This window comes from Hippichthys cyanospilos, chromosome 3 (genome assembly GCF_059441005.1).
Source record: "Hippichthys cyanospilos isolate Australia breed blue-spotted pipefish chromosome 3, RoL_Hcya_1.0, whole genome shotgun sequence".
Lineage (NCBI taxonomy): Eukaryota > Metazoa > Chordata > Actinopteri > Syngnathiformes > Syngnathidae > Hippichthys > Hippichthys cyanospilos.
Genome location: NC_142371.1, coordinates 11,522,684 through 11,548,338, shown reverse-complemented (window position 1 = coordinate 11,548,338; position 25,655 = coordinate 11,522,684). Strand labels below are relative to the sequence as shown.

At 39.1% G+C, this 25,655-nt stretch overlaps 1 protein-coding gene across 1 annotated transcript in view; it reads left to right on the top strand.

Moving 5' to 3' along the window:
* The first annotated feature begins 16,960 nt into the window (after positions 1–16,960).
* Positions 16,961–25,655, top strand: part of emc2 (ER membrane protein complex subunit 2) — a 39,665-nt gene continuing 30,970 nt past the window's right edge. The window contains exons 1-4 of the mRNA XM_088410992.1: positions 16,961–17,029; positions 17,595–17,708; positions 20,210–20,274; positions 23,305–23,390. Of these exons, the coding sequence (XP_088267118.1) occupies positions 16,990–17,029; positions 17,595–17,708; positions 20,210–20,274; positions 23,305–23,390 (305 nt within the window). The 5' untranslated portion in view covers positions 16,961–16,989. The remainder of the gene's footprint in view (positions 17,030–17,594; positions 17,709–20,209; positions 20,275–23,304; positions 23,391–25,655) is intronic.

Sequence of the window (25,655 nt, the reverse complement as noted above, 5' to 3'; positions counted from 1 at the left end):
TAAGCCAGAGGTGCTGTAACACAGGGATCCACTGTATTTGCTATGGTGCAGGGAGCTTTGGATGTTGGATGTCCTGAAAACAATATGCCACCTCAATTTTATTTCATTTCAACTTAATTTGCCTAAAAGGAAAATAGATGGATGTATACATCTTTCTAACAGTTTATATCTTCATCAAAGTCATCTCTCATCCATCAGTTTGTCAACCAACCTTCCATCAATCTATCTCCATCAATCCAAATTTCCTGCTATACGTATATAGCAGGAAAGATTTAAATTCAAATTTTCAAATCTAAAACTAAGCTATGCTACCTTAGCTTTAGTATGTCCAATATACCTTCCATGCATATTTTTGGAGTGTGGGAAGGCTGAGTCCTAGGAGAGAACCCACACAGGCACGGGGAGAACATCTAAACTTCACACAGGGAGGCCGGAATTGCACTTGGGTCCCTAAACCGTGAGGTGAACATGCTGATCACTGTCTGTCTGTCAGATCACCTCTCCATTCTTTTTTTTCTTTTTTTTTTTTTTAACTGATAGACCCCAGCCGGAACGAGGAGCCACAAATAGGTATCAACAATGTATACACACACTTGGTTGGGGCAAAAAAAAATGATTCACGTAGGAATCTTGATTCTCATTTAACACAATTTAAATAATTTAAAATGCCACTAAATCAATATCGAACAAAAATATGACAATACGCTTCCTGACGGCTTCCATACTTCACTGGAGCTGTGCTGTGCCATGATGTCAAACACTTGGTTCTGAAAAGTCTGTGCGGCAGGCTTCACAAAAACAAACAATGGAGAAAATTAAACCAACCCCTTCTCATTGAAAGCAACCTTGTCACTTTTTGCAAACTTGTGTGACCCACAAAAGCCAAACAATAGTAAATGTAAATGCAACATTTCTCCCCGCTGCTAACAAATGGAATTTGACTGTCACGGATCTGGTAACTTTTCCCTATTGCAGGTCCCAATCATTTCTGTCACCTTCTTACAAAATATAAAAGATGGCAACGTCAGAAATCGCTTTCAGACATTACTTTTTATTTTTCCTCTCTTCCTTCTCCCAGACGACTTTCCTCATTTAATACAGTTTTATTCCACCGGGATTAAATATTAATTCAGAATAGGAAGCAAAGGGTCTGTAATCAACACAATACAAAAATTAAGCAGGCCTATAAAATAAAATAAAAAAATGAAATAAAACAAAACAATGTATGCAAACTCCAAATTCCAAGCAATACAAAAAAAAATACTAATCACATAAATGAATGAAACTACTGTCTGTACTAAATAATGTTAGAATTGTAACTGATAATGCATCTGATATGCCCAGAGATGAACAAACTGGCAGGGTTCATGCTTTACCCATTTTCTTTGCCCATTTAAGCTGCTCACATGAAAAAAAAAATATTTTCATGTTTTGTTTGTCATAAATACACTGAGAAATGTTAAGATTTTTTATTTGCACAACAGTTTTTCACATATTTTGTTAAGCAATTTTCTGTGAAATGACAATGTATATTTTTCTACCATTTTTTTTATTTTTGTTTCGACTTTTTTCTATACAAAAAGCTATCAAATTTATTGCTAGCTTCAAAAAGAAGCAATTGTCTGCATGTTATTTTTGTGGGAAAGGGCATGTCAAAACTATCGATGTCAAATCAAAGAAAGTAAGAAAAGACACTTTGTCTCCCAATTATTTTGTCTTGCACACAAGACTCTAGTATTATGATTCTGAGTGCATCTATGGATTGAAAAAGAAATTATTTATAATTGAATCGTTTAGAATGGAAAATTGTTTCGGAAAAAAACATTTATTCTAAATCGAATCGGAGACCCACACAATTGGACACACACACACACACACACACACACACACAAAGGAGAATACTCCCCCAGCCGCTTATGGTTCACCCAAGGTTCAGATTTTTCAAACAGTCAACCTCTAAACAATTGTCTGGAATCCCCCATTTGAAAATAAGGCAACATGTTTACCTGTGAGAGATGTTAGGAACATCTTACAGCACTTAAAACTCGCCCTCTTCTAGGAAGAAAACTGATGGCTAATTGACTTTAAACAGGTGGTCTTTAAAGTTTAGTGAGGAGCACAACCTGCGGAGCACTGGAAGCAGTTAAACCTGCTAATATCTAATCCTTTAGATGTGTAGGGTCAAGATTTGGGTATTTGTGCCTGTGTTTGCTTGTGTGTGTATGTTTGGTTGTGGTAGGCAATAAACAGTTATCTGTGGAGCTAACAACCTATTCACGAAGTCCAAACTGCTTAGTCAAGGGCTCTAGGTAGATACTTTGTGTATTATGCTCTCTAAGCAAGGTCATTAATTGTCACTTTACTGTCAACAATTTATTCTCATCGGCATAAAAATTGTATGTGGAAAATTCTAAATCTTCACATTGTGTATAAGTGATCCTAGCTGCTTAGTTACAGTATCATGTGGCCTCGTGTAGGATGACCCATGGAAATCAGGACCGAGTTGAGAGACCCAGAGAAGGTATGGTACATCAACCTTATTTCGTATGATGAATTATTTATATAGAAATTGATTGGGGCAGCTTGGTGGCGCACTGGTTAAACATGACCACCTCACACTTAAGCAACCTGAGTTTAAATCCAGCTAGCTCCAGTCTTCCTGTGTGGAGTTTGCATGTTCTGCCGAAGCCCTGATAGGTTCTATCCTAGCAGGAGTATTGGGCACTCCAAATTGTCCTTAGATGTGATTGGGTGTGAATGGTTGTTCGTCTCTGCTATTAGCTGGCAACCAGTTCAGTGCTACAGATAATGGAAGGATGGATGGACATGTAGGGCATGGTGGTTGGGTCTGCATCTGTATTTGGACTCTTTTTCACTTAGGAGATCCCAAGCACGTGGGCATACTTCTTGTCCCCCTTGTTCAGGGTCTACATGTTTGGGTTGACCCTGGAAGACAAGACAGTAGCTTAGCTTCAAATTCTGACTTGGATGATAGGACCCGGCAGTTCTTTGTGCCTGTGCACCAAACACCAGTGCCTCTTTTTTAAGTCTGAAGTGCGTTCCTACAGGGGACTCCCAATTTGGGCAGTTGAATATTAGAGGAATGACCTCTGTGCCTCCTTTGCTCAGAACCTGAGTGGTGTTCTTTAACTTCTTGATCCGTTATAATGAACACCTTGTTCAAATATAAGGGTGTGCAGATGTGAGCTTGGCACCAAGAAACCCTAGGTCACAATTTGATGATTAAATTTGCGGTAAGGCCAACAAATTTGAGGACATATGTCTTGGCCACTCACTTAAAAGGACGGGTAGTGCTGGTAGCCTTTAAAAGGACGAGCAGTGCTGGTGGCCTGTTGGCTCTGATGATGGGGGGGCTGGGCTATTCTGATTGTCCTCCCTCTATAACATAGAGCAAGCATCGATGACAAATAGTTATTGGATGGTACCTCTTTTACTGAAGTGGGACCAGCATTTTTGTTCTAACTTAAGTGGAATCACACTCCTTAACTGATGCTTGGTGGCTTCGGCATCTGATTGTGATGCCTCCTGTACACCTCTCTTGTTATGTTTTGTTAGCATGTGCTACTGGGAGAAGGCTCTGGAGATGACCCAGGATACACTGGAGTTTCTTCCAACTGGTCTCCAGATCCCACTGAGAGAGGTGGACAAGGCGGCTAAGAAGAGGGAAATCTGGGCTTTCTGACCTAAATTGATGCCCCTGCAAAATACCCCAGCTCAGCGGGGCAGGGGTTGATAAAAGGTTTAGGGTTAACCCTGACCAAAAACACCCACTGTTCAGAAACAGCTGCTATGTTGCTCTCCTGCTGATGGAGAATGATACAAATAAAAGTGTATATTATTTGTAAGAGTTGGAAATATCTGCTCTAGAAACAGGTTCTTGTTTAGAAAAAGAAATAAAAAATCCATTCCAAAAAATGCCAAATTCTCTGTTGTGTACTTGTAGTTATTGATTGGAGTCTTTCTGTGGTTAATTCACATTTCTACAGTGCGCTACTAAGCCTAATTCATCAGACCTTTAGGATCAGTGGCAAATGACAGTTCTTTTAGTATTTGCCAACACACCTAAAGGGTTCAAAGAGAGAAGAAAAATAGTGCTCTTTTATTTTACCTACCCTACATGCATAGACTGCGATGGAAGAATAATGCGGTTAGGATGATTTACCAACTAATCAAAGTTTCAGATACACTTTAACAAATGTAACAAAAGTGATCATCAGTAATGAAAGAGGCACCATTAAATCCATGTGGAAGTCTTTTGCATTCTTAAGCTTGCGTATGTGTTCATGAACCTGAAAAGATCCTGGGGATAATAGGGTGTAAGATGCTTACGATTGTCAATGCTTGCACCTTTCCTATTCTCTACTAAATACCATTTCAAATCAAACACATTCACCCTCAAAACTTTGAAGATAACCATTTATGTGCTTGCTAAACTACGCAAATTGCAAAGAGTTCTGCTAGAACAGATCCCATCTATCTGATTATTTTTAAAAAATGCACATACCCCAGCAATGACAACGTTTATCATTCTAAAACTGATAAGGTTGACTACCCTAATTACTGTCATGTGGGACTTAGACCACCAGATACAAATTGTGAATGGCATTGACAAGCCTTTCATCGAGATTTAAATGTTTCTGCTGTAGGTATAGATGATCTGTACTTATAAATACATGCAGCACTTTGGCATCTGACAATAATTCTAGATTTGGTGGTAAAGAAAAATGTACATACAGCAAACTTGGCTCCATCCATTTTGAAAGGTTCAGTGAACTGAGAGAGCAGGCTTGAAAACAATACGCATATCTTGCTATTACAGTAATCAGTAAATAGATGGGTGCCACTCTTCTCAAGGGTTCATCAAGACAAGAGCATCCCAGTGGAGTATCGCTTTACATCAATCGCTGCATGGCCTGTGAAACCTCTATTTACCTCTGTTACCACAAGGTTTTTACAAGCCTTTGTGAGAATCTTGAAAAGAAACTAAATGTCCCAGCTTGAAATGGGTCAATTTGTGGAAAATGTTTGCAGACCATTACAGGTAATGTATTAAAGGTGCTGTTAAATACTTTTGGAACCACCCTCCTTGCAAGGCCTTCTTGTTAAGTCAATAAGGTCAAGCAAAGGGCATTTGCACTACCACATGACATGTATTGTTTAAAGGAAGTAAGACGGTAAACAATATTGGTGATCGGGTCATTGCTAAAATACAGTTTATAAGAGTGGCTGTACATTTACAAAGCACATCTACTTTAATGGGACTGAGGGACTTTGTTGCCTCCCTTTTAGCATTTAGTGAATTTCCAATCTCTTTTGAATAGATTTTACCAGCCTCTGATTTCAAACCTCGGGAAATGTATGACAAAAACACTTAATATAAGTGTACTTTCAGTGCTACATGTGACCAACAACAGAGGCCTCCATAGGATGCATATAATTTGTCTTGGAGGAACATGGTTAAGAGATTACATTGCCCTTTTAGAACCCACTTAACACCCAGTCAGAAACCCAAGAAAGACCATATGAGATGACACATGCGGCGACTCTGTGGAACCCAGGAGCAAACCCAAGTAGAACCCATAATGGGTAAACACAAGCGTGGTATGCATGGGTCACATATAGTTCAAACAGCTCAAACACAGTTAAGGCCTACTCAGAACCCACCTAAGACCCAGTAAAACAAAACCCATGTGAGTGATTTTTAAAAGGTAAAGTTTAAATATATATTTTTAATAACTATTTGTCAGAAATGATCAATGGAGTAATAATTGCCTCCATTTATATCCATTACATTTGAACAATTATGCACAATTATTTTGTTATTCAAGTGTAATTAGCTTGAAATGTGCTTCTTTGCAAATTAGAACCAAATGAAGGAAATCATTGTAAACGGCTACTTTTTCTTATTTCTGCAACAGAAAAAAACTGATAAAGCCTCTGTGAATCAGCAGAACAATGACTGTAGAGAACGTTGGACTACACGCTAGAACCCAATGGAAAACTTGTCATGCTAACACCAAATTCCAAGCACAGTGGCATAAATTAAGAAGTGTATCTTTGGGACCACGGATCCATATATGTTATCCACAACACCCTCATAGCCCATGTCAGACATACTGAAGTTGTCATGTCTATGTGGCATGGGAAAGGTGGAATCAAAAAAATGCAGGAACTGCATTTGGCTGTGGCGCAAACAATGATGATTTAATAAAAACTGAGGCAGGATCAAACAGGAACAACAATGAAATGGAATTGAAATGGAAACAAACTCATGGAAGGCAACTGGGAATGAAGACAGGAAGGTTGAGGCTATTCGGGGAAGATGATGTACTCGGACGGAATGACAGCAAGACAGCACGAAAAAGACAATGACCCAACAAGAACTGAAATGAAACTGGAGACTAAATAGCCACACAACTAACAAGAGGACACAAGACAGCCGGACAGGGATCAATTGGCAGAGGGAGCTGATTGGTCAACACACAGGGCCAGGTTGACAAGGACAGGTGGATGAAATCAAACTAATGAGAAGACAGACAGGAAGGCAGACCGGAGGGGAACAGTGACATAGAAACGTAAACAAAACCCCACAACTACAAAAGCCCAAAACCCGTGATAACAACAAAATCCCAACTGAACATGACAGAAGTTGACTGTGACACACAGCATATGTGGGGGGGAACACACAAAAGAACAGCTTTTCCATTGTAACAAAATAAAAAATGTCCCTGCCTTACGTTTTTTTTTTCACCTTACGACGTGGCCCGCGATGTTTTGATCATCCCTTCTTTATGCCATTTTATTCGCCTTATGACACCTCAAACATGGCGGTCAGTGTGCGCACATGTCTACTAGGGGCAACGCGGTCATACGTGACTACACGTGTCGCTGTTTATGTCACTGCAATGCTGGTCTGCTATTGGTCAGTGTCACGACTCCCTAAGATACTGATCTACGGGGGTCACAAAGATGCTGGTCTGCTATTGGTCGATGGACAAGGTCACAAAGAGGGCTGCCGAAAGACTTGATCTCGTTTGAGTGTGCTTTCAGTTTTTAATTCAAACTTTACTTTGTTAGTCATTGGTCCCAAGATGCTAATGACGTTAAAAAGGAAAGTAAGAAGATGATTTATATGGAAACAAAGCTGGAAATAATCAAGAAATATGAAGAAGGCTAAGCTAGGCTACCCTCACTAGTGAATATTGCCATAACCAGCTCGTCGCTTCACATGTAAATAAATCCTTTATACATATGTTTTTTTAATTTATGAAGTTATTTAATTGTATGCATGTATATTTTATAGTAGTAGCACTTACTATATACTATTTTGATATGCCTTTTTAATATGTATGTACAATTTTGACGTTTTTACCTGGGATTTTGCACGCATTAGCTAATTAACATAGGTTTGGATTGGCCCCCCATGGCGAATTCACATTACGATCCCAACCGTGGAATGGATTAATCTCATAAACCGGGTGCCTGCTATTCTTTCAGACATGTACCGTAGCTTGTTCATTATCAGCAACTATATTATTTATGATAGATCTATCCATTCAACTTTTTATTTTATGCTTGTTAATGGTCAATGTGTGCTGCATTGGTGTGGCCCCCAGTCCTTTCAACACTATTCTACTTATACACAGTGTGGCTTTCACTGGTGGCCACACCATGGCTTTTCCAGCACTTACCTTACATTTCCAAGGCACATTTTAGCTGAGTAACCAGCAACAATAAATTTATTGTGCTCAGGGATACTCAATCTTTATTCTTAACATCCAATCCGTGCATTAGGTGACGATATAAATAAGTAGCTCTTTTCGTACTTGGCCACATTGTAACCAGACCTATGCCATGGATTTTCATTCCTTCATTTAAGTGACTGAGTTTCCCACGCTAAATGACTTTTTGGACCCTCACCTCTCCCATGTAGGAGGCTGACAGACAGGGGGCCTGGAGGATGGGACCACCAAAGCGAAGTGCAGAGTCTCACTAAGAAAATGCTTTTCACCCCCTTCCTTTTTTAAAAAGCCTCCTGTTTAGAGTTAGTATCATATATCTTGTTACAAAGCTTCAACTTCAATTTGAGAGATGGACAAATTTTCACAGAAAAAAAAGAAATATATATATATATATATATATATATATATATATATATATATATATATATATATATATATATATATATATATATATATATATAAACACACACTATTAAAGTTGCTAATACGGCAGTGTATTTTAATTTTTCTCCCTCCATACATAATAGACATCCATTATCTACAGATTTATATCAGCAGTGAAGGCGAGACATCCGTCTCCGGGTGTTTTCCGGCAGCATGAAAGTCCAAATTGTAGTTGAATTTTATTAAAATGGGTAATTTGTAGACAGATTTAGACTGTTTGTGTGTGTTTGTATTGAACTGCTAGCCAGCGCACCTATTGCAAAATAACCCTGTCGGAGTTCCTCGGCCTTAACATCATTCACACAAGGATTTTTGTAAAAGGCTGTAGTGTAACTCAACAACACTATGATGTGACGCTTCAACGTGAAATCAAACAGAGGCCAGATGCACATACTGCTCTATTGAATACGACACAAAAAATCTGTCTGCAACATGGTGGTAGCATTAAAACCACTTTCCCACGGTATATGCTTATTTTAAGAAGGATTAAATGTAAATCAAATGTGATAAAAAATAAACCTGAATGATGATCAACATGGTCATTGAAAAGCTACTCTCCATGCTGCATAATGCAAGCGGAGCATTAGTGTTTTTTATCTATTACATTGAGAAAAAGAAATCTAAAGAAAACTGCTGTCAAAATTTGATTTTCTTGATATATAACATCCATGTTAAAAACCTTCTTATTACAAGTCACACCAAATGGCAAATCATCAATCAATTTGTTATTCTGATAATTTGACATTAAAATATCACACACACATGCACCTTCTGTTTGCTGAGGTGAACAGAGTAAGAATTTCACTGTGTGGTTTCGTGCTATACATGTGACAATTATTCTCTACACCCTACATTCACACATCCGCACAGATAGCAACAATATAACACTGCTTCAGGAAATGAATTTTAAGCTTAATGGGATTTTTGTCACTGTCTACGGGCCCCCAAAATTGTGTTAATTGTGTTAATAACTAAATGTTCACAGAATTTGTACATGGCACAGAAATCCTGAAAATGAGTTGAGGGTTTTGGGAAGCAATTCGGACATTTCTGTGTGTTGCCATAAAACAACCACGGGGTAAAACAAGAGCCATGGGAAATGCAGTAAAGAAGTATGTCATCACCCAGGCCAACTTACATTGTGTTTTTCTGGCCAATACTCAAACGGCATCTGTCCAGTTCTGCATAAAAGCAACGCCGATGCAATTGTAGAAGCAACTGAATCTTTAAGTTGGTGTAAGGCAGGATGATGCATATTCAGTACACTTTCAGATTTATGCTTAACTAAAAGTTGTATTTAAATGCATACCCTTTATTGTTTGAAAGGTCGCTGATTTCATTGTGTTTTCATTGGCAAGAAAGACAGAGGGAATACCATTTTCTTTTCCGTTCCAACCAAGATATAATTGGATCAACACTTTCCTCTGAAAATAGAATCCCAAAAGGATTTCAAGATTTACTGTGACTTGAGGTTACAACAGTTAACTCTAGTGGTACCATGACTTAAGAATGGAATTTATTTTGTGAAAAGGCCTAAAACTCATTTTACTTGGAACTCAGTCTCTTAATGAAACAACACCTTTTATTTGAATATTAGAAAAAACATTAATCATTCAATAATTGCTTCTTTGACATTAGGCTGTGACAAAAAGGTGAAAAAAGTGAAATGCTTTGAATACTTTTTTTTTTAATGATTTGTTTGCTTTCATCTTTGACAATTTGAAGTTGGTCACAAACTTAACACAGATGCAGCTCATCCATTCACAACACTTTCCAAACTTGAGTTAAAATGTATCAAATTCAAATACTTTTTATTTATTGATTTACTTATAATGGTTGCATATCTGACAGCCATGTTTTTGATTGATTCATCCATTTTGAAAATGCCCCAAGTGTGTTACATGGAGGACCCCCCCCCCCCCCCCCAACACCACCACACACACACAACACACACATTCCTCATTTCTAATGAGAAGTCAGTAAAGGCCCTAATTATCAGCTGTCTCTAAAAATTACCCTGACTTATTATCCTGTGGGCGGCACGGTAAAAGGGTGGTTAGTGTTTCCGTCTCACAGTTCAGAGGTCCCGAGTTCAATTTTAGTTCGCTCATGTCTTCTTTTGTGGAGTTTGCATTTTCTCCCCTTGTCTGTGTGGATTTTCTCTGGGCACTCTGGCTTCTTCCCACATTCCAAAAAGATGCACAGTAGGTATATTGGACACACTCAATTGTCCCGAGATGTGATTGAGAGAGTGAATGGTAGGTTGTCCCTGTGTGCCCTGCATTTGGCTGGGAACCAGTTGTCCCCTTAAGACTGCTGGGATTGGCACCAGCCAGCAGTGACCCAGCGGCTATAGACTTCCCGGACTTTAGGGTGTCCCCCACCTACTGCCCAAAGAAAGATGGGATGGGCACCGGCAAGCCTGTGACCCTTGTGAGGATGAGCTGCTCTAGAAAATGGATGGATAATCCCTGTGTTGTTTTGCATCTTAACAGTCAATTAGTGGGCCTTCTCTAACAAAATGATGGATTTTTTTTTACCACATATTTGTTCTTACTCTGGCCTCTATTCTTGTACAATGCTGTTTGAATTGTTCACATTTTTCTTCACAGACTGTGTGGGTAGTCATTGTTATATGATACTTTCTTTGCCCCAACTATATTATTCAGGCATGGAATCGGTATAATGTGGATTGATGTATTAAGAACATACATGTGGTGGTAAGCTTTTTTGCCTCGCAGCAAGTTTGAGATTTGAGACTATGTCAGATCCTTTCTATGAAGTTTGAATATTGTCCCTCTGTGGGTTCTCCCACTGATTCTGTCTACGGACTTGAGTATTACTTGATGTTAGATTTTAAATTTGAGTCATCTACAGGTAAACTAAGAGAATGCAATGATTTTGAAGAATGCACATTACGTACTTCACAGGCTTAGTAACACTGCTCTATGTTCATGAAGGTATACTCCTTTGGGTATCCGTAGCATAAAGATGGTAGTAGTAGATCTCAGCCTCCTGTTGGATATGGCCTGACCTAAATAACATGAATAGTGAAAACTAGACCAAAAATTGTACAGTATATTAAAAAAAAAAAATGATAGAACATTTATTGCATGCTATTGAAATTTGTGATTTTGAATGATTGCATTGTCAGGAAACATTATATCATTTAAAATAATTGTTCAAAAGTGTTGTTCAACGTATCATTCTTCCCAAGGAATATCACAGTTCCACAGAACAGAGAACTACGTCATTCACAGTAGTAGTAGAAGTAGAGAAGTAGAGAAGTAGTTAAGTTAAAAAGAACATGAAAACAAAAAGCAACAGTAAATTTACCTCCGCTTACCCTTTTCCTTGGACATAGTTTAAGAAAATAGTGTAAACCCGTGGCTGAAAAGTAGCGGATGGAAATCAGTTTATGGTTGTCAAAATCTTTTGTGAACTTTTCTTCCAAATAGCCATGTGTTTTTTAATAAATATTGAAGAGACAATTTAAGGCCAAATATCATCTGGTAGTACTCCACTAATGCAACTGTGTGCTAATGACCAATGTGCTGCTACCATGACATGGATCTCTTTGTTGATCTTGGCACCAAAGTAGCAGCGAAAAGAGCAAGACAGTCAGGAAAGCCAACTGTGGTGTTTCATCAATTCTTTTCAAAGTAGCAGAGAAAAGAGCAAGACAGTAAGGGAAGCCAACAGTGATGTTCCATCAATTCATGTTCAGGGCCGCCCATTTGGGATATGGGAGAGGTCAAAGGTGCACAAGAAGGCGTCTGTAAGCGTGCTGAAGTCATCTGTACAGAGTTATTCGCGGTGAGGTGAAAGCAACTTGGTCAGACAAGGGACCAATCAGATTCCAAAGTAAACATCATGGGGCTGGCTCCAGAGGGCTTAGTCCAAACATGGTTGCTAATTGCATTCGTCTTCATTTTCCCCAACTCACAGTATAACACTGATGAAAATGAAACCTAGATGGAACAGGAACTGTTTGAAAACCACAGAGAGCACCTCAGTCTTACCTCAGTTTTCAGTCTACAGCAGTTCGTTTTAGAGCATGCCAACTCTGATTGCTTCTGTCAGGAATCAAAATATAAAGCCTGTGAAGTTATTCTCCTGGACCATTTTTTCATACACTCGGACTGCTGTGGTAATTAAAAAAAAATATAAACAGAGTGATTGAAAAGTACAAAAACTGTGTTTTAAATACATTTTTTCATATGGTATAACATTTTTCTCCTTTTTGTGAGTGTTTTATGATGTATGGGAATTACATCTATGTTCTTGTTCCCTTTTCAGATTGACAAGCAGGGCAAAAACGTTTTTGGTGAGCCACCAATTCTGAAAGTACTCCCACTGAAAAGATGAGTGAGGCCTGTAATTTTTATCATAGGTACAGTTCACACTTTGAGAGACAAAATGGGAAAAAATAATCCAGAGAATCACAGTTTGATTTTTAATGAATTAATTGGTAAATTCCTCAGTAAAATAAGTATCTGGTCACCTACAAACAAGCAAGATTTTTGGTTCTCACAGACCTGTAACTTCTTCTTTAAGAAGCTCCTCTGTCCTCCACTCGTTACTTGTATTGATGGCACCTATTTGAACTCATCAGTATAAATGACACTTGTCCACAACCTCAAAGAGTCACATTCCAAACTCGACTATGGCCAAGACCAAATAGCTGTCAAAGGACATTAGAAACAAAATTATAAACTTGCAGTAGGTGGGGAAGACTGAATGTGCAATAGGTAAGTAGCTTGGTGTGAAGAAATCAACTGTGGGAGCAATTATAAGATTATTATAATTAATAGTCTTAATTAATTATAAGACCACCAATAATCTCACTCGATCTAGGACTCCATGCAAGATCTCACCCCGTAGGGGACAAAATGATAACAAGAATGATGAGCAAAAATCCGAGTACCCCATGGGGGGGACCTAGTGAAAGACCTGCGGAGAGCCGGTTAGGCTGGGACCATAGTAACAAGGACATTAGTAGACATAAGTAACACACTACGCCTCCAGGGACTCAAATCATGCAGTGCCAGACGTGTCCCCCTGCTGAAGCCAGTACATGCCCAAGCCCGTTTGAAGTTTGCTAGAAGAGGATTGGGAGACTGTAATATGGTCATATGAAACCTAAATAAAACTTTTTGGTATAAACTCAACTTGTCATGTTTGGAGGGGAAAGAATGCTGAGTTGCATCCAAACAATATCATATGTACTGTGAAGTATAGGTGTGGAAACATTATGCTCTGGAGCTGTTTTTCTGCAAAGGGACCAGGATGACTGATCCGTGTAAAGGACAGAATGAATGGGGCCATGTACTGTGAGATTCTGAATAAAAAACACTCCATCAGCAAGGGCATTGAAGATGAAACATCGGTGGGTCCTTCAGCATGACAACAATCACAAACACACACTACTCTGGCAACGAAGGAGTGGCTTCATAAGTAGCATTTCAAGGTCCTGGAATGGCCTAGCCAGTGTCCAGATCTCTACCCCATAGAAAAACTTTGGAGGGAGTTGAAAATCCGTGTTGCCCAGCGACAGCTCCAAAACATCACTCCTCTAGAGGCAATCTGCATATTTGAATGGTTTTGACCGAAAGAACAAGATCCAGAGTACAAGTGGCCAAAATGAGTTTCCTCTGAAGGATGTCCGGGCTCTCCCTTAGAGATGAGGTGAGAAACATGCTCATCTGTGAGGGGCTGAGTGTGGAGCAAATGCACCTCTGCGTGGAGAGAAGCCAGAGGTGGTTCGGGCATCTGGTTAGGAGGCCCCTCTGAGGCATCCCTGGTGAGGTTTTTTGGGCATGTTCCACTGGGAAGAGGCCCTGGGGACAACTCGGGACACACCAGAGAGACTATTAGGTCACGTCTGCTTGGTCAAATTCATAGCTTTCTATATGAATTACTGCGCCACTTATACATTGTGCAATTTCATGTGCCATTATCATGATGGTGATATTTAAGATTCGACAATAAGTTGAGCAGCTCTAATTTAGATTATTCCTCCTCTAAATGCCTAGAAAATAAAAAGAAAGCATTATCATGAATCAATTTTATATAGCTGTTTTCGGGATGCTCAAAGATACAGTACAATGGATACATTAGTCATGCACTAACACATTCATACGCCAATGGTAGTTGTCCAGTGTTAGTTAAACTAATATGTTTAGTTGAATTAACTTCCTCTGGAATGGTAAATGGAACAGGGACGAGGATGCAACTCGACTTTTTATTTCCTTAATTAGTATGCATTCATTCATGTAGCAGCTTATCACTAGCACAAGTGGTGGTATTATAGCAATAGCTGCAGTAGCAGCAGCAGGTTGCAAAGCATCAGTTCATCCCGGTTCCAACATTGACCGAAGCAAGTGACCGCTTGCAGTTGGACACTGACATGCTTAAATAGAGCCCCGCCCACCCTGAACTCACATACCTGAAATCAGTTATTTGTAATCAGCCTACCCATACCACAAACTTCATCTAATAGTTTCTGATAAAAAAAAAAAAAATGATCACAAAAACAAAACAAATTTAAGTTCAGTCAGCAGAAAGTTCTATAGTAGTAAGCTACATTATATAGCCATCACTGCTGTGGGGCAGGCTGATAGAAGTGTGGGTGCTGTTTTGCACCTACAGCCTGCCTGCCTGACCAACAATTGGAGACAAGGTGGGTGAAATGTCTTGCCCAAGGATACAATGACACATGACTTGGACAGAAGGGGATTCAAACAGCCAAACCTTTGGTTACTGGATGACCTGCTAATCCGCCTAAGCCATGGCCACTAGTAGCTCTCTGTTTGATTCTATCTTTTAATTGTATTGCTGTAAATAATAAAACAGTCTCAAATGTTTATTAATTTAACAACAACAACAAAAAAAACACACTTCTGTCTCCTTAATTGTCTTCTTCTGAATCGTTTTCCTGGGTCTCACAAGCAAATTCAGTCAACTTTGCTGATGAACCCTTCCCTCATCCGACTTTTTGGGTTTTTCTGTGACCATAGGAGCTGAACTTTTATTAGCTTGAAATTTATACCTACCTTCCAATGAGCTTTTGGACTCTCTTAACTTTTTGTGTGTCATCACTGTCCACAGCTCTGAATTGTAGTCAGGGGTGAACTGACTGACATTTTACTTAGATTGTTCAATTGGTGCAGTAAATTTAACATACCTTGCGATTTAAAGATTTCAACTACAGTGGTACCTCGGTACTCGACCATAATCCGTTCTGAGGTGGTGGTCGAGCACCGATTTGTTCGAACACCGAAAGCAATTTTCCCATAAGAAATAATGGAAAGTATGTGTGCACAAGTAAATGTGCACAAGCAGTACATGATAAAGATAAAGATAAATAAAGCATTATAAACCATTTTGTATAATTTACTTACGTTTTGGAGAGTGGTTGATGGCATACAGGAATGGATGTGGAGAGGACGGGAGGGAGTTACTCCTTCCATGATGACACTAGCTAACTGCGACGCGAGGTACACCGCGTTCATATTTTGCTATAATTTCCTTCTTCGGTTCAATAGTGGTCCTCATTGTTTTCCTCTTTGCCTTCCCCTTATCACTGTCTTTCTTTGGACCCATTATTAAGGGCTAGAGCAACACGAAAAAGTTTAAATCCGGGAAGAAATACTCGAACAAACGTCTTACTCCGCTGGCGGTCTGAGTTGAACTGGCGCTTACCCGCTGGCCGAGAAGGGCCGAGGAGCGCGTTCGGGTCGGCTCGGCTCGGCTCGGCTCGGCTAGTCGAGCACCGAAAATCTGTTTGAGGTCCGATGCATTATCTACTTGAATTTTTTGGTCGAGCACCGATTTGGTCGAGTATAGAGGCGGTCGAGTACCGAGGTACCACTGTAGTTGTGAAAAAAGAATTAATGAAAGGATAACACATTGCTTGCTTATTCAATTAGGGCTGCATTGCATCCCATTTCAGCAGCAAACAGTTTATATGTCACATTCTGGAAGATAAGCACACTTCCATTCAATATTAATAATTTATCCTCACATCGTGGGTGTGCTGGAGCCTATTCCAGCAGTCTTAGGGCAATAGGTCAGGGTACACTTTGACCAGTTTGCCAGTCAATTGCAAGGCTAACATACATTTCACAACTTTAGCCAACACACACAGTTTGAAAATTGGTGACAAACGCTCTCCTCTAAATGTGCAATACACTGTTTCGTTTGGAAATCACCTTGAGAGTCATGTCTTCAACAAATTTAAATTTTTTGGACATGTGCCACTTTCTGGAAAACCTTTATTCACATTTACAATTCTTGCCTATCATTCTAGCCTGTACGATTACCTCCAGACCTATTTAATGAAGAAAAAAAATAGCAACACTGTCAAAATGAAGTCAGCTAAAACATGAAAAAATCTGCAACGGAAAGTAAAGAGAAATGTTGCCCTTTTGGGGAGTGCACACGGGTTAACCTGCATTGCAGAAGAAAGACTGAAATGTTTTGGTTTTCCTCTGCTCTGCAATTCGCTGGAAACCAGTTGATATTGCACGCAACCTATATTACCAAAAACAGCCGGATGCCAACATGTTCAGGGTGTGCCCCACCTAACGAACGACAACAGCAGGTTTATGCTTGCGGTGTGAGAAAAAGCGGTTAATATAATGGATGGATGGATAAGTACACGATAACTTCAAATTTAACTTTTAAAATGGCGCAAATATTGTATATCTTGAGACTCATGTTGTGATGTCACGCCCACTTGAAGTCACATGACCATGGCAGTTTAGCTGCTAAAGAAAAGATGGCGTCGGTTTCGGATATGTACGATGTTGGCTGGGAAGGTAAGGCAAATATAAATTGTCGCAGAATTTGTATACGCTAGTACAACTATAATGTGGTACTCTTTGTATGAGATGGTCGTTAATATCATGCTCTAAAGTGTCAACCTACCAAAAGTAGTTTGCGACGAGTGATTACAAGTTCGGATTTGGCGTCGTTATCCTTGAATTAAAACATCGTTTTCACTTGCGTATTGTTTTTTTATTGATCGTTTCATTTTTTTGTGAGTTACATGGTGTAATTGATTAAAGGATTTCAGTCGCTTATGGTTTGTGGAACGTCAGCCTTCTCTTTATGCGACGGTTACTGTTTTCTTTTTCAGCCACAGCTATGGAGTTGGTAACGTTAACAATTCTTATAAATCCCGGTCTAGTAATCATTACAGTAATATAATGAGTTGAAATATAATGTAACTGTTATGTTGAATATCCGTGTTCGCGCATGTCTGTTTTACTTCAACTGCATGTTGCCCACTGTGTGAAAGGCACAACACATGAGCAATGCTTGTTTATCAATATACGCCGCTAATTCGAGTGGTGCGATTTATTTTATGCACTGTATCTTCAGAAATGCGGGACAAGTTGCGCAAATGGAGAGAGGACAACAGCAGAAACAGTGAACAAATTGTGGATGTTGGCGAGGAGCTCATCGGTGAACATTCATCTAAATTGGGGGATGACAGTAAGTCCACTGTTGAAACGTATTGCTGATTGGAAGTAGACAACTTTAGCAAGGCAATTCCCTGTCATTTAGATTCCGTTTTGCATTTTCTTTAAGGCAGTTCACTGAATTATTGAAGATGTATGAGCAAGATACATTCACTAATTTTTGTTGCTGTGATAGAATTAAGCAAAAAAGCATAGCAGATATTGGCTTTTGAAAGCTGTCAAACAGTATTCCCACAAAACCCGGCTACGGCTCTTTTAACTCGTACACTGCCATTGAAAAGTGTACTTGTCAATAAGAGTGTGTCAAAAAACAAAAGAAAACCAAAAACGATTCACATAAGAATAAGGATTCTCATTTACTACAATCAGAATAAAATCAAAATTTACCAACATTGATATTTAAAGATTTAAAAAAAAAAAATCAAAACAAATCCGCTTCCTGTCGGTTCCCGTACTCTGAGGCGAACTTCGTCATGACATCACCACACAGCCTGTTCTCGAAGTTGAACTTAAATGACGGAGGAATTAAATCGGTCCCATCCTTGTTGAAGGCAAAGATTTACGCTCTTACATTGTGATCGAAAGCAAGTGATTTATTGAGCCAGTGGAGCCAAGAGACGATATACTATCCCGCTTTACTACTATACGATATACTATTCCAGATTCGTCTTATTTTATACTATAAAACCTATACATTTTAATTCCAGCTTTTAAGAGTAGAAGTTGTCCACATGGTATTTCATGAAAACATGCATGTTCCTTACAAATCGAAAGTAAAAAACAAACAAAAAAAGCCACTTTATCTCCTTTTATTATTCTGTCTTTCAAAGCAAACAGAAGTACTTCTCACTACTTGGCACAGAGGACGTTTTCGGCCAATAGTCTAAACGAGCAAAATGGCAGAAAGCGTCTGTAAAAGCCATTGCTCAAATTCTATTGTACTCCGAAATTTCGCTAAAATTTCCTATATTTATTGCCTTTTTAAGTATTGTGCGAAAGCAGCCATTGAGCCCAGTAAAGGGTTAAAGAAAAATAACTGGTAGTAACTAATAAGTCACTCTAGTGCTAGGCTGGTTTTAATTATGTGCCCATAATAATCCTGTTCATCAAAGTGAAATGTACATTCTAGAAACATTCTGTACAGTTATTTAAAATAGACAAATGAAATACCTAATTTGGCTAGGTGATCAGTTCCCGAGTGAACTGTATACCTTTATATTATATGCAGCTAATAAGTTAAACTCATTTTAATTGTGTGAACCTAATATTTCTGTTCATCAAAGTGAAAATTACATTTCAAAAACATTTTTCAAGTGAAACTTGATTCAGGGGTAAAATCATAAATAGTATCGAAAGTACGATATCTTTACAGAAAATTCACAATTCCATTTATTTCCCAAAAAAATAAAATAAAATCCATTCCAATTTTTTTTTTAACTAGCTGTTATTTGTATCTGCACTCTTGTGGCCGTTTTACAATTGTGAATTAAAAAATGAAACGTCTGACAGATGCCTATTCTCTGCTAATTGTATAAGTAAATGTATAGAAATAGAAAATGACAATAGCACGCGGCCCTAAATTTCATGTAATTTCATAGGAAAATGCTATAATGGGATATATTGTATAGGTCTTTCTTTAAAATGATCTGTCTTTGGTTGTGAACATTTTTTAAGGAATTGGAAATTTTACATATCAAAAGTACCAGTATTGGTACTTGAAAATGGTGAGGACGTTGCATTGAACATCCCTATTATTATTATTATTATTATTTTTAATCATATTTTAATCCTTGGCAAAATGTTCAGACAGCAATAATGTGTACTGGTTTCAAATAAATTTGAATAAAAACTGAAAAAAAAACATTCATAGCTTGTCAAAAAAATAGCTATTCATATCTTGTGCATAACTTTATTAACATCCACACAAATAAGTTGTGTTTTAAACTATCCGTGCCCCATTCAGCTAATCGTGCCAAACACCAATTCAAGGATCGAGCTAATTTTACATTTTTCAATCTTTAAAATCACACTTAAATGGGCTCTTTGCTGCGATCAAAGGTTTCCAATTGCTGAGCAATCTGCAAAACAGCAGATCTAGAGAACAATTGCTGACTAAAGTACATGATCTATATTCATGTTTACAGACTCGTGTTCTTCTAATGAAGAATGTTTGATTTGCACTATTGAATTTTTTTTTTTTTTTTTTAGGGCAAGTGACAAAGTTTGATTTGAAGTTGATTTTAAGTACTCCGAGCGAATAATGATATGAAAAATGAGTTTTCTCCATGGGGATAAACTAAAAAGTGAGTGATTGAACAAGCAGATGTGCTGTCAGTTGCATTTTTAGGGGTTCACTTAGAGCAATCCTAGAAAATGTGTGTCGTGTGAGTTTATTTGCTTATTTGTGGATGACTTTGGCTAAAACCTTTCAGCTAATCAAAGAAGGTAATGCACCAAGATGAAGACTAGAAGTGGTGTTAACACAGCTTCTCTGTTTGTCTGTCTTCTGTCCAGTATGGATTATTTATGAGCAGGTGATGATTGCAGCGTTGGACTGCAGTCGGGATGACTTGGCTCTGGTAAGTTTTCATGATGTCTCTTATACACGCAAAAGCTTCACAAACAAAAATTCTCTCTCTGGCAGCCATTTCCCACCTGCAGCATGATATTTGCCAAATGTGTAAGGGATGGGACGATATATGACGAGATGTCTCACGAAACAAGAGTTTGTAATATAAAATAATGCTTAACAAATTTTCCTGTTTTCAAAAGGTTTCTTTTTTACTGAGCAGATCGCAACAAAATTCAAGCGCTAGTGCGCATTACCCCCACAGTGATAAAGTTGGCATACTTTATTACTTTATAAAGTTAACATACATAAAAACAAAACAACACCTTATATTCTGATGTCCGGCGAAACCCTGGTGGTATATTACAGTTCAGACACATTAGCACAAATAGCAGCACTTTGTAGCACCATGCCCTTCGTCCACAAAATGCAAAGGAGCGCAGGTAACAACGTTGAGGTGGTCCGTATCTTTTAAAGCGAACACTATCCAACTAATTGTGCTGTGTTCATCATCCCATCGCCACTGGGTTCAGCTGCCACGGATGTTTTCTGCTTGTTGATACCTAACCAAAAGTACAATAAGTTCGTAAGCCGTGACAGATACTTTTTTTTTAATTAGAAAAAAAATGCAAAACAAAGTTTAGGAAAGGGGATGTGTTGGTAGAGGGGGACAACTCACCTTGTGAGACCTGAAACCGCTTTAAGCAATAGATACTGCACAAAGTTAAAACAGGAAGTCCCATGCTAATCTTTCTTCACTAGAGCTTTCAGGAATAAAGTGGCTTTGCTCCTGAACAAAATTACAAATATGTTTGCCGATATTAATATAGCTTGTAACAATTGATTTTAGTTACAGATGTCAAGCTCCAGTAGGCTACTCCACCGTTAGCATCCTGCATGTTTTCAGTTTTTCTGTCTCCAACACAGCGTATTTAAATGATTAGGTCATCAACATTTTAAAGTTGCCATGAACAATTAGAAAAATATGACTTCTGAATCATATGCAGTGGAAAAACAGAATTCACTCTTGGTATGTTTGGCTTAGGCCTACAAAAATTGGGTTGACTCTAGCTCCCGCGAGACGTATAAAACAACCCCATTGCAAGCTGCAGCCGGCCTCCCCCAATTTTGGCCATTGAGTGCACTTTTACAATTGCCATAGTTTTGAGCCTTTGTCTTCAACTGTTCATCAAATTGACTTCAGGTTTGGGCTGTACCTGACCTGAGATCGCAACAGTGAAAAAAAAAAAAATCTCCTGATTTTTTTTATCTTATACGATGGTTGTAGGGCATAACATTTTCCTTCATTCTTCCTTTTCCACAAAAGTCGAAGCGCCAAATGTTTCACCTGCAAATTTTCCCCCCAAAAATCCAAACCTTCACATGTATATAATTTTATTTAAAGATGGTGAAGATCAGAACTTGAGCAAACTTTATTTTGGTCAAATGGTTTTGCCATGGCAAAACACAGTTTTCAATGAAAAATTAGGAAGATTTAGAAGTTCTTACTGTGTGAAAACATGACACTTTTCAAAGACATCAGCCCTGGCAAATAAATGATTACTGTATTATACAGGGTTTTTGTGGGGCTGGAAAAAACTCCTCACTAGCGCCCCTACAAATTGTAATAGAAGCAACCCCTGTTCAAGATTTTACTCTTGCCAAAATTGGAAGGCTTACACTACTGTTTCATGGAGTGCATTTTTTTCTCCAGAATATTTTTCACTTGTGTGGGCAGGCATTCCAGGCAACCATGGCAGTATAAACAAATGACAATTTACAGGAGCTGAGACCTCATAAAAAAAGAAAAAAAAAGTAGTTTGTCAGCATGAAGGAGAGGATCCGCACAACTTAGCTTGTTTGCTGCTACAGCGCTGGGATTTACATATTAGTCCATACAGCTGTGAAGCATGCTAGTTAAAGCGTTGAAGAAATTACCTAAGAGAATAGGGTCAACAGATTGATGAAGACTCAAAGCTTGCCCCCCCCGCCCCCAAATAAATTTCAGAGGTGGTTTGTGTGACCTGTAACATGGCACTGATTGGTGGCCTCTTCGAAAGAAAACCTAGCTTTGACGATTCCGAGGAGCGCAATCCAAAACATTATATCGCTCAGCCCTAGCAATGGCAATGATGATTTAGGAGAAGCCAGACCCCGCTACTGAATGAATGTAGCGGAAACACTGGACTGTTTTCAAAATTCGTAATGAGTCCACTGTGCAATACATTTCAGCATGCCTGTAGACATGTCAATATGGAGTTCCTGTTCTGTAGAATGTCTCAAAATCCACTAGATTTGCATCAGGAACCATCTCAATATGGATTGCTGCATTGTGACCAGACTTGCCATTTTGACCTCATTTTCACCACATGCGCACTGGCTATTTCAACTGAAGGTCATAAGACCTATGACCCTTCTCATGACAAACTAAAGCCCTTTCAAATAAAGTTCTCTTGAGTATTTGTGACCAATAAGACCTGTATGGGTAATGGTGCTTTTGCAAGTTGTAGACAGAATCACTTCATTCCCTGTGAATAAACTCTTAAATGACTGATTTAGGACAAGTCTCTCCTGCTTTGTTTTCCCAAGCAGCATGCTCTTACTTTTTCTTATAGTTTAAGTAAACATTAGCCTACTTTGATAAGATTAAAAGAAAAATACCTTTTTTTTTTTTTTAGTTTTTTTTGCCTGACTCCATTGTGTCAGTTTTTGTGTTGCAAGTCTCAAAAAAGCTCTTACATTTTATTAAAACCTTAAAAAAAGTCATTATACGAAATCCTTAAGATATTCTTCTTAATATGTACATATGAAGCAAAGGGTTACACGAGACACCAAGCCAAATGGGCAACCTGGGTAGAGAATAATCCCGAAGATATATTTTGGGTCGTTTGGGTTGGACAGTCTCTTATGAAAAAAAATAGGCTAAAATCTCAAAATTGCACTTTTTTTTTTCCCTTTTGCGCGCACGACTGGAGCATAAAATAGTTCAGGAGATACAGCCAACTATAATTGGTGTCTCTGTCTGCCCACATCCTTGCAGACCTGTCTACATGAACTGAGGAAGCAGTTTCCAGATAGCCACAGAGTGAAGCGATTATCGGGCATGAGGCTGGAAGCTTTGGAAAGGTAAGCATGGAGCACCAAACCCTTGAGCAGAAATGAAGACAAAAACATAATTTTTGTGAAATATACTTTAGGTAAGCTTTAGATAAGAAACAGTTGGCAGATTTTGAAACAATAGTCTGAGTCTGTGTATGTTCAGAAAGGTTTGAGGGTTTGCTGTATTTATGTTGGATCACTCAGCATTCATTTACTGAATTAACATGGAGAATGCTTTGACTGGATACTTTAGCCCTGTATAGCCCTTGAGCAGTTCGGGATTCCCGAGAAGGAAGTGGTCAAATCCCACTGTTATTCTCAGGGTCCCTCAATCTCTGTTTTGGTTTTTGCTGACGATTTTGTTGCTGGTACAAATGTGTGTGTCTTGGCTCTGTAAATGTTTACGTCACTTTTTGTGTTTCCCCTTCTTTCTGTGGATTCTTGTGTTAACAGACTTTTAAAGACATTTTAATTAGTTTTTAATCAGATTAAGGTATTAGAATACTTGTTAATTTAAAGGAATAAAAAAAAGAGTTCAAGGAAAGCTTCTAGCAATAATTCAAAAACAATCCCCACACGCCACAAAATTAGCGGCTCGCATCCATGTGCCATCTGAAATACTCCCAAGTGTGGCTGAGTAATTAAGTGAGTGTGACACAGGCAGCCATTCTCAATGTGGGGCTGTTCAGTGCTAATAGAAACCAGAGTTACTTCTGTCTGCTGTTGTATGTGCAGTGGAACACTGTCTGATCACTTACAGGACACTGCCTTTGACAGCCAAAATATCCTTGTTTTGGATTTGGAATTTCACTGAACTGGTTGTTGTGTGCCTCACTGAATATGATAGGTAGACAGTGGCGAGAAACAGTATGTGAACTCTTTGTCATTTCTTGGATTTCTGCATGAATTGGCCATAAAATGTGTTCCGATTTTAATGTATGTCCAAACAATACAATCGTATATTCTTGTAAAGTAATACTACACACACACACACACACACACACACACACACACACACACACACACACACACGCACACACACATAAAAAGACCCTTTTGATTTTGTTTATTTCCGCCCCATTGCATTGCTCAACGTGAAGGGCAAGATATTCTTTGGAGTGATCACAAAAATAATGGCCGAGTACCTGCTCAAAAATGGGTACGTCTGTCCAGAAGGCAAAAATACCAGGCTTCTCGGGGTGCCTGAAACATACCAACATGATCTGGCACCAGATTCAAAGAGCAAAACTGGAGAAAAGGGACCTCCATGCAGCCTTTTTGGATCTTGCGAATGCCTTCGGCTCTGTGTCTCACAAGCTCTTCTGAACTGCCTTCATATTTTTAACGTCCCGGAGACACTCACTACACTGGTCAAGCATTACTTTCAGGACCTGCAGTTCGGTTTCCCTACGCCTGAATTTACCACCTCATGGCAGCATCTGGAGGCCGGCATCATGGCGGGATGTAGCATATCTCACTTAGTCTTCACCCTGGCAATGGAAGTCATTATCTGAGCCTCAAAATGGGTTGTTGGAAGACAAAAGATTGGCTCCTGCCAGGGCCTCCCTCCCCTCAGAGCTTGGACGACATTACTATGCTTACTACCACCGTCCCATGCACCAGGAGGTTACTCAGAAAACTCGAGAACATCAGTTGGGCCTGCATGGAGATTAAACCATCTAAGTCACGCAGCATCTCAGTGGTGAAGGGAGTTCTGGCTTACCTCCAGCTCTTCATCGTAGATGACCCAATTCCCACTGTATCTGAGCACCCAGTCAAAAGCCTAGGAAGGCACTATGATGCAAGCCTGAAAGATAACAAAACAAGTTTAGCAGCTCTTCAATGACATCAATGCAAGCCTACTGGCTATTGACAATACCCAACTTCCGGGGAAGCTTAAGTCCTGGTGTTTCCACTTTGGTTCACTTCCCCGGGTGTTATGGCCCTTGGCAATATATAAGGTGCCTGTCTCAAAGGTAGAGAAGCTGGAGAGAAAAGTCACGGTCTATATCAAGAAATGGCTTGGACTCCTGTGCTGCCTCACCACTATAAGTCTCTATGGAGACAGTGCCCTCAAATTGCCCCTTACCAGACTTATGAAGGAGTTCAAGTGTGCTACAATACGACTGCATATGACCTTGGACGAATCCAGAGATCTGGTGGTTAGGAAAAACACATTGGCTACTGGCGAAAGTGGAAACCAGCAAGAGCAGTGGAGGCAGCAGCAGCTCTCAGACATGCTGACATTGTGGGGATTCTTGAGCAAGGAAGAGGAGGCCTTGGGCTAACAGC